The sequence below is a fragment of the Nannobrachium achirus genome, assembly GCF_963921795.1.
Source record: "Nannobrachium achirus genome assembly, chromosome: 9".
Lineage (NCBI taxonomy): Eukaryota > Metazoa > Chordata > Actinopteri > Myctophiformes > Myctophidae > Nannobrachium > Nannobrachium achirus.
In genome coordinates this window covers 45,181,972-45,190,462 of record NC_137818.1, presented here as the reverse complement: position 1 = coordinate 45,190,462, position 8,491 = coordinate 45,181,972, and the positions used below count along the sequence as shown (strand labels likewise).

The 8,491-nt window shown below is 42.6% G+C and overlaps 1 protein-coding gene across 1 annotated transcript; it reads right to left on the bottom strand.

Annotated features, from left to right (window-relative positions):
• Positions 1–3,780: 3,780 nt before the first annotated feature.
• ubiad1 (UbiA prenyltransferase domain containing 1) lies at positions 3,781–7,755 on the bottom strand. Its single transcript, XM_080733463.1, has 3 exons — positions 7,546–7,755; positions 5,228–5,845; positions 3,781–5,076 (listed from the first exon to the last, which is right to left on the bottom strand). Exons 2-3 carry the CDS (start codon positions 5,790–5,792, stop codon positions 4,589–4,591), a joined length of 1,053 nt encoding a protein of 350 aa, XP_080589589.1. The 5' UTR covers positions 5,793–5,845; positions 7,546–7,755; the 3' UTR covers positions 3,781–4,588.
• Between the last annotated feature and the right edge of the window lie 736 nt (positions 7,756–8,491).

The window sequence follows — 8,491 nt, the reverse complement described above, 5'->3', positions numbered from 1 at the left end:
GGCCTGCAGTTGGAGTTGGACTTTGTTGTTGACCAACAGGCTCTGAACAGGATGAGAGGCAGCTGATTGAACAAGGGTAGGTGTGGCTGTGATGCTGCTGATAATGACTGATATCCTAATGTTTCCCTGTAGAACAGGGTTCCCCAATTAGTTTTCCCCAAGGGCCGAATTATGTCTATTGTCTAAGGAACCAAGCCGAGGGCCACAACATTGCAGGGGGCGATTACAGTTTTCGTCGTTGTCGGGTGAAAATCTTGTATGTCCAAAACCGTTCATTTTGAATTTATCATTTTAAAAATGATTTAAACTAGTGAAAACAGCTGATCTACAAGCACACAACGCCTCGCGGTGCGAGGCGTTGTGTGCTTGTAGAACTGCTGTTTTCACTACTTTTGTGCGACGGCCTTGTATGATTTGCGAAAGAACGTACAAATTTGGAGATACGAGATTTCTACCCGGCAACGACGATATACTAGTGTTGTTGCTGCTCTTATACCACCATTATTACTGGGGTTGGTGGGGGCCAGACAGTAGCCCCACGCGGGCCGCAAATGGCCCGCGGGCCGCCTATTGGGGAACCCTGCTGTAGAATAATATGCATACCATATGCATATACAATCACATCCTGGTCCTGGTGGTGTCTCAACTCTCTACCTGGCCTGACTCAGGCCTTGGATTCTGTGGAGAATGGGGCCGCAACTTGGGAGTTTTTCACTGGCTATGAATGGACCTGAGACTATGGATATGGTCATCATGAGTTCAAGCTAGGAGAGGACAATATAGTAATTTACTGAAAGACCTTTATTTTAGGGTTTATGTTTACCTCTCATGCATCTGCTAATGATGTTTTTTATGGTGTTGTGTGATTGATGTAAGGTTTTTAATGAGGTTTTATGATTGCAACCATAAAACAATATAAGGTTTTATAGAATCATTTGCCTGTGTAGCCACAGCACTGTCTGACTGAGGTGTGTACATTCAAGATGACAGGTGTGAAATCATGACATTCGATCTATTACTCATCCACACACACACACACACACACACACACACACACACACCCATTCAGGAAGACAGGAACCTTCAGTTGATGCTATCATGTTACTGATAATAACATAACATACTGTACTTTGAGTCATTATTCTGCAACTGTACATAGATACACATACACTACATAATATACATATATACAGTATTATACATGTCATGATGGGTTGACTTCCCCAAACATTTTTATTGTCTGTGGTACACATTTGCAGACATAGATAAATTGCCAAGCAAATTACAAATCTAAACGCCAACAGAAAACCACCATGGTCCCATTCCCATGTAGCCTGTGTGTCTCTCTAGCTGGTAGCCAACAACATTAGCCTCCTAGCCAGCCTATACTGTATGTATGAGGCTGCTGCTGCTGCTAGTGCGGCTAGCGCTATGTGGCTGATGGCTGGCTGACCAAGCCTCTCCTCCTCAAGCTCGTACAGTAAAAACAACAACTTGTGTCAATGGTTTCAGAACTCACCGGACCAGGGTCGGGAGAAAATCAGTTTGCACAACGATGTTGTGCCTCCATTGCGTGGTCCATGTTCAGCGCTGCTGCCTGACACACGTATGTTTCAGGTGCTGCTTGTTGAGGGAGGACACAGTGTGTTTCAGTATAAAACAGGGAGGAGGTGGTGTTGCAGGCTTCAAACGCTAGTCTACAGTCACAACAACACGCCCCATGCGTTGCGTCACCTCTGATCTCCATACAAGACACCCCGCTGCGCTCAGAGCTGGGGGTCGGGGGAAAATAAATAGGTACGCGCGCGCACACACAGTGCTGTAATAGCAGTGGTTCTCTCAACTTTCTCATGTCAAGGACCCCCAAATAAAATTGACACTTTCACACTTACTAGCCCGCGGACCCCCATTTGAATAGATATGCTATAATGCTCGGGACCCCATTTAGAGAGTTTTATGACTCTAGCACTGCAGTGATTCCCAACCGTTTTAATTTCAAGGACCCCCAGTTTGACATGTATTAGGGCTATATGGACCCCCATTTAATGGCATTTCTATCTCCGAATTCTCTCCGTCGTCCTCTGGTTCTGTTTATACACTCTCTGAGTTACAGACCCATAGGGTCCATTCATCCAATCTATCATTTAGCTGGGAGTGAGGACCCCCTGGAACCGCCTCAAGGACCCGGTCACTGGACCCCACTTTGAGAACCAATGGTGGATATATTTTGACCAATTACTGTACCTGATATCAATATTGAGATTGACCATTATCAGTTTCCTTTTGTTTTTTTGAAGCTCAGACTATCCTTACCTCCCCCAGACCTTTTTACTGTAAATACAATTTATTTTGTATATTTTGCATGGTACTGTGTTTTATTTGTCTGTCTGTATGAATTGAGTACAAAGGTACCTTCAATTTAAACAAGCCTTAAAGCTTTCTTGTGGTCTTTATCCTTTTTAGTTGACCTTGTACAAGTGAACTGTACTGTCCTGTACCTTTTCCAACGCAAACTACTAATAAAATGTTCAATCAATCAATCAATCAAATCAATCAATGGTTAAAGCAACACAACACAAGTGGCATAATTATATCACAATATCCAAAATGATACATTACCCAGCCCTAACACACACACACACACACACACACACACACACACACACACACACACACACACACACACACACACACACACACACACACACACACACACACACACACACACACACACACACACACACACACACACACACACACACACACACACACATCCACAAAAGCTAGGAGATTTTGTTTCTATATCAACAAACATGCATCAACTATCATCATTTATATTGACAGATTTTTTTTTCTTTTTAAACCTAATTGTGTAAATAGCCTATATTGGTGAAAGAACATAGGCTATCACCAAAACACAGAAATTGAGGTACTTGGTCAAAAATATTGTGATATTTGCTTTTGTCCCAGATAGTTTTAGTTGGAAACCGCATTATGTATTTGCAATGTGGCACCATTTTGTGTTTGTATACAGCGCACAATATATTATAACCCAAAAAAGAATTATATATAGGCCCTATAGAGAGAGGGAAGTTCTTGAAAAAAAGTACTCGATATTGTCTGGGATTCAAGGTACAGTACTTGTATTATATTGTGCACTGTATGTTGCTTTGGAATGACTTCATAATTCTCATCTTCTCAGTCGGTGAGTTTCATTATGTATTTATTGTAAGATTACTGATTTCCAGTAATCCACCCTAATCAATTATATCAATTATATAGTTTGTATTCTTCCAAAATGTACTTCTTGTAGGCTACCATTTATATTCCTTGTAAAAAAAAAAATGTTAACATGGAGGTTCTATTAGAACACAGACAGCTCATATCTGTGCTGACACCCTATAGTTAATAAAACGATTCTCCCAAAGATAAGTCACGATGACCATTGCCAAGCGATTTATTCCTAATGACCAAAGGCAGAGAAGTTGAAGGTATTGGTTTTTACATTGTCTTGTAGTGCCCCCTGTTGTTGAGGACTTAAGCCTACAAGCTAATATCTAGAATTTATTATAAGGCTTTTCTAAGTACTCAAAGATGCTTACCGGTATTTATTACATGTGTGTGGGGGCTAGGGGAGGAAAAGAAATCACACCTAGTGTGAGGTGAGCTGTGTGAACCTTGGCCAATGTGACCCTGAGTGTACAACAAAGAAAAGCGTTCAACGCTGTGCGCCAAAATGTAGCCAAGCTTCAGCGCCCACACATTTTTCAGGAGCACCACTCAAAAAAGGACAACTTTATTAGGAAAAACTCAACAAAAGATTACAATTAAAAGCAATAAAACACAAAATTAAAATCTAGCTGTTCTAGATCTTGAATGTGGGACTACTCAGTTTAACTTGTCTGTGCCGGAAATATACGATTCAGTCTATGTTGCACACCTTTTAATAATTTGTTTTATCCATGGTTAATAGGCCACTGTTCTTTTATCAGATCCTTTTTTTCCCTTTTACCCATTGTTAATAGGCCACTGTCAATTCAGACTTGAAAGATAAAAAAAAGCTTTCCCTTCATGATAATTGAAGCCCTTGACATTTATTGATAATTGACTGAAGTAATGATCACACATGCCACTAAGTTTAAAAGGTTTTATTTGAATTTAACAAAATCCATTTTGGCTCTCCAAAAATTAATAAATTCCCATGGCGTTCTGTAAAGAGAACATGTTAAGATTTGGTTAATTGACATTCGTGTGTTGTGTCTTAAGGAACTAATGGAATATGGCAATTGTTCCTTTGCTGTCTGTCCTTATATAAAGAAAGCACATGGCCCACCTCTATTGTAACAAAACAACACTAACTTGTTAACTGAACCGACAACAGACATTATTCTGTGCTTAATACTGAAAAGAAAATACACATCTGAATAGGTCCTCTGTATCACAGATGAGGAACTAAACTATCATTTTTCTTAAACGTATAAATTATACAATAAATTAAAGCCTTTGAAACGCCTCGAACCCTTACGAATGCAAAGACATACATAAACTATGTGGTATTTTCTTCTTTTAAAATGCCACAGCTATTCAATCACAGTAGTGGCAAGCTGCCTTGAGGTGCGAGAATGATCCCAAAGACGTAAAAAAGTCCCATTAGCAGGTTGAGCTTGGCCGTCTTCTGAGGGATCTTGGAATAGTACCTGCTGCGGAACAGCTTCTCCAGGGGGAAGGCCATGGGCAGAGTGAGCAGAGGCAGCGCCATGCTGATGGTGTAGTGTGTGGCCAGGATGCAGAACAGCACGTAGGGGACGAAGAGCAGGAGGTTATAGAGGACGTAGGACAGCGTGGGGCCAATGAGGATGGCCAGTGTGACGATGCCAGCTTGCTTGTCAGAGTCCATGTCTCTGGTGTTGTTGCTGTGGAGGATCGCCTCTGTGTTGAGGGCCAGAGGGACGGCGTAAACCAGGGGCAGCACTGACAGGTAGCCCACTTGCACGGCATGCGCAAACATTACTGCAAGTGGGCCAAAGGTAATCAGGATGACCACGTCTCCTAGAGCCACATATTTAAGACCGATGCCTGGGAAGAGAGAAAACAGACACAAGTATCAATGAAGAAAAACATAATCAACTCTGATAAGTGTTGTTTGCATACAGATACTAGTGGACTTTTTCTGTGTCACTAACAGGATAATAAAAGAGATCTAGGTCTAGGTTAATATTTCACCCACCTCCAGTGTATAGAAATGAGCTTGAGAGCCCTCCAAAGTAAATAAGGGCTAGGTGCTCCAGTCTCAGTGTGGAGAGAAAGTACAGCAGAGTGGCACACAAGCACCCCACAGAATACAGCACTGCTCCAAACATAACCACGTCCTGCGGGGCCAAGATCTTATCGACCAGAGTCCTATCATCACTCTTCTTGTGGTCAATTCCCTTGGAGAAATCATAGTAGGTGTTCACAAGGTTCCCTGCCCCATGGACAACCAAGACGGCCACTGCACAGACCATCAGAATGACCAAGTCCACAGAACCCTCCAGTTTGTATGCCAGGGCACTGCCAAGTGCCACAGGCGTTAGAGAGGCACTGAAGCTCCACGGTCTCAGCGCCAGCACATAGGCAGCGCACTTGTGCCTCATGTGGGTCGTAACGCGGGCCATCCTCGTCATCTGGTGGTTGGCCTGGTGGTGGTTTTGCACCATGTCATTCAAACCGGTCTGCCATTGTTGGCCATTGTGACCATTTGATCCAGCTAACACAAATGTTTCTGCCCGGCTTTGTGCCTGTCCTTTGGCCATTTCTGTGCCAGGGTCCCAGGGTACCAGCAGTGCTCCCAAATTCCAAAGTGTTCCTGTGTGAACAAGAAACACATACAGAATCAATTGGCAATATTTGATGATGATATATATTCGTGTTTGTTATTTTTTATGCTATGTTGATAAATTGAATAAATAGAAACACAATGGAAATTAGTCTTCCAGTCCGGAACTTTTTGTGTTACCCTTTTAGCCCAAATGTATTGACTGTACCTGCGCTGGTTGCATTTCTGTCTAATAAAGTATTCAATCAATCATTCAACTGATCTTTTAATTTTTACGCTAGCAAAAACCATGGCCGAAGGCATTTTGTTTTTGGGTTGTCAGTTCCTAAAAGTACCTCCATCCAAACCTTGTGAATGCAATATCTCAGGAACGAAGGCCGAAGGGAATTTCTTAACATTTAACACATGATACACCCAAATCTTTAACTCAAGAATGAACTGATTAGATTTGGTGGTCAAAAAGGTAAGGTCACTGTGACCTTCACGAAGTAAATATAGTGCAGTACCTGTTATCAGAGTACTTGGGAAGCCAGTCTGTCTGGAGCCATGTGGAACTCCATACAGTATATGGGCAAGACTGTCAGACGTCATAATTAATGCTGCCATCATGAGCAAGCTGATGTTCAAATTATTATGATGCCAAGTTGCCAAGCATCTCCATATTCTGGCAAAAACTCAATAACACGCCCACAGAGTTTTTGTCATTTACCAACAAACATGGGTGAAAATGTAACTTGATCTCGGACTTGGAGTCATGTACAACTGTGATGTGGCATTTCCAGTTTACAGTTGTTATATATAACCATGAGTTGCTCTAAATGTTATTTTAATAACTTTGTAATTATAAACCCAAATCAATTCATACAGCAGAACACAGAAAATATCTTGGCAGAAGTGTTGCCCCCTTCCTCTCATTCCATTTCCAGTGACATTGTTGCGCCATCCACCTTAATTAATATTTCTGACATGGGGAGCGCAGCTTTGAGGGTCTTCAACAGAGGGGTCCAGGACCCCTAGGCCTAGGGGGTCCTTGAGTTACTACTGGGTCCTCCAAATCTTTGAGATAGAAACTTTTTTCTCCTTTTTTATATTAACCTCTTGAATCCTAGCGTCCATATTTTGCCAAAAATAGCAGATCTACAAGCTCACAACACCTCAGCTATTTCCGGCAAAGAGGTTTGCAGTGAAAGGTCAAGTTTAAGTTTATTAAGTATTGAAGTTCAAGTGGTTAAATATCTTAAAACACAAATTGACATGAATCCAAATCCAAACTACACTGATGATTGTGCTGTCAAACAATGAAAACTATATGGAATCTATGAAAAAGGTTGTGGGGGTCCCTGGGTCCCTGCTTCATCTCTCTCCCTCTCTCTCTCTCTCTCTCAACTAAGGGGTCCAATTGGCCTGAAGACGTTGAAGACCCCTGAAGTAGATCATGACACACTGATGACAATAATCTGACTGTCATTAGTTAATTACATAACAGACACCTGCTAGCTTTGTAGATGATCTAACTGTGTTAGATTCTAACACCAGTTAACTTCCAACCTCAGCAGTGATCAGGTTTAACTCGAGAGTGTACCCATAGAACCGGGTCCATTTGGTTCACTCTCTCCGAGTTAAAGAAGAAGCAGCCTTACCAACCAGCTAAGATTATTGGATTAAAGCTAAGTGGCTAGTGTGTTAGCACTGAAAGGGGACTGAAATGTCCGACACAGCACACCATTTACCTTTCAATTCGTTTCCTTTCCCAAGGTGGACTATTATTTGACGCCCTGTAGAAGCATTATTTCTGTTGCGTACATCCAAACCACGGGGGCTGAGCCTTCTTCGTCTCCCGGGGAACAGCTTACGTGTCAGTTTGGAAGGGATTTGACAGGGTGGCCGCTGTGGTCGTTCGCCCTGCACCTGACGACGGCCGCCATTTCCTCCAGCTCAAACCAGTCCCACACTGCGCAGAGATCCGTGCGGCAACGACAGTCTATCTTTAGTTCCGCCTGCAAAACATTATTATCCAACTATCAGTGTAGTGTGGGGATTTAAGGAGAGCAAATGCTAATTTCGTGCAATTTTGACTTAAAGCGCACAATTTTGCACAGATGTAGCCCAGGGCTTGCTCTAATGATTTAGCTAGGGTGCCCGAGTCTGCGATCTTCGGGGTCGCCACAGCGGCCAAATCAAGTTGGGCTCCCATTGACTTTCTATACAGGAGGAAAATACCCAGAATATTTTTTTTCTGGGTATTTAAGGAGGATCTGAGGGGTCTAACTAGGGGTTTGTCATGATGCTGAATCCATTGCAGGCATTTGTTTTGCACAAAAAACATTCAGTGGGCTAGAAATGGCCTCAGAAAACAATACACGTATGGGTGAGTATTCATGTTAGTCGGAGGCCTTAGGGTTTTTGTTTCTCGTGCTAATCAGCCTAAAAGTGCAAAATTTTGCACAGATGTAGCTCAGGGCATGCTCTAATGATTTAGCTAGGGCGCCCGAGTCTGCGACATTCGGGGTCGCCACAGCGGCCAAATCAAGTTGGGCATCGACTTTAGTGATGAAAAGTGATGAGTCATCACTTTTCAGAGTTCTGTGGGTGCTGTGGTGACCCCGAAGGTCGCCGACTCGGGCGCCCTAGCTAAATCATTAGAGCATGCCCTGAGCTACATCTGTGCAAAATTTT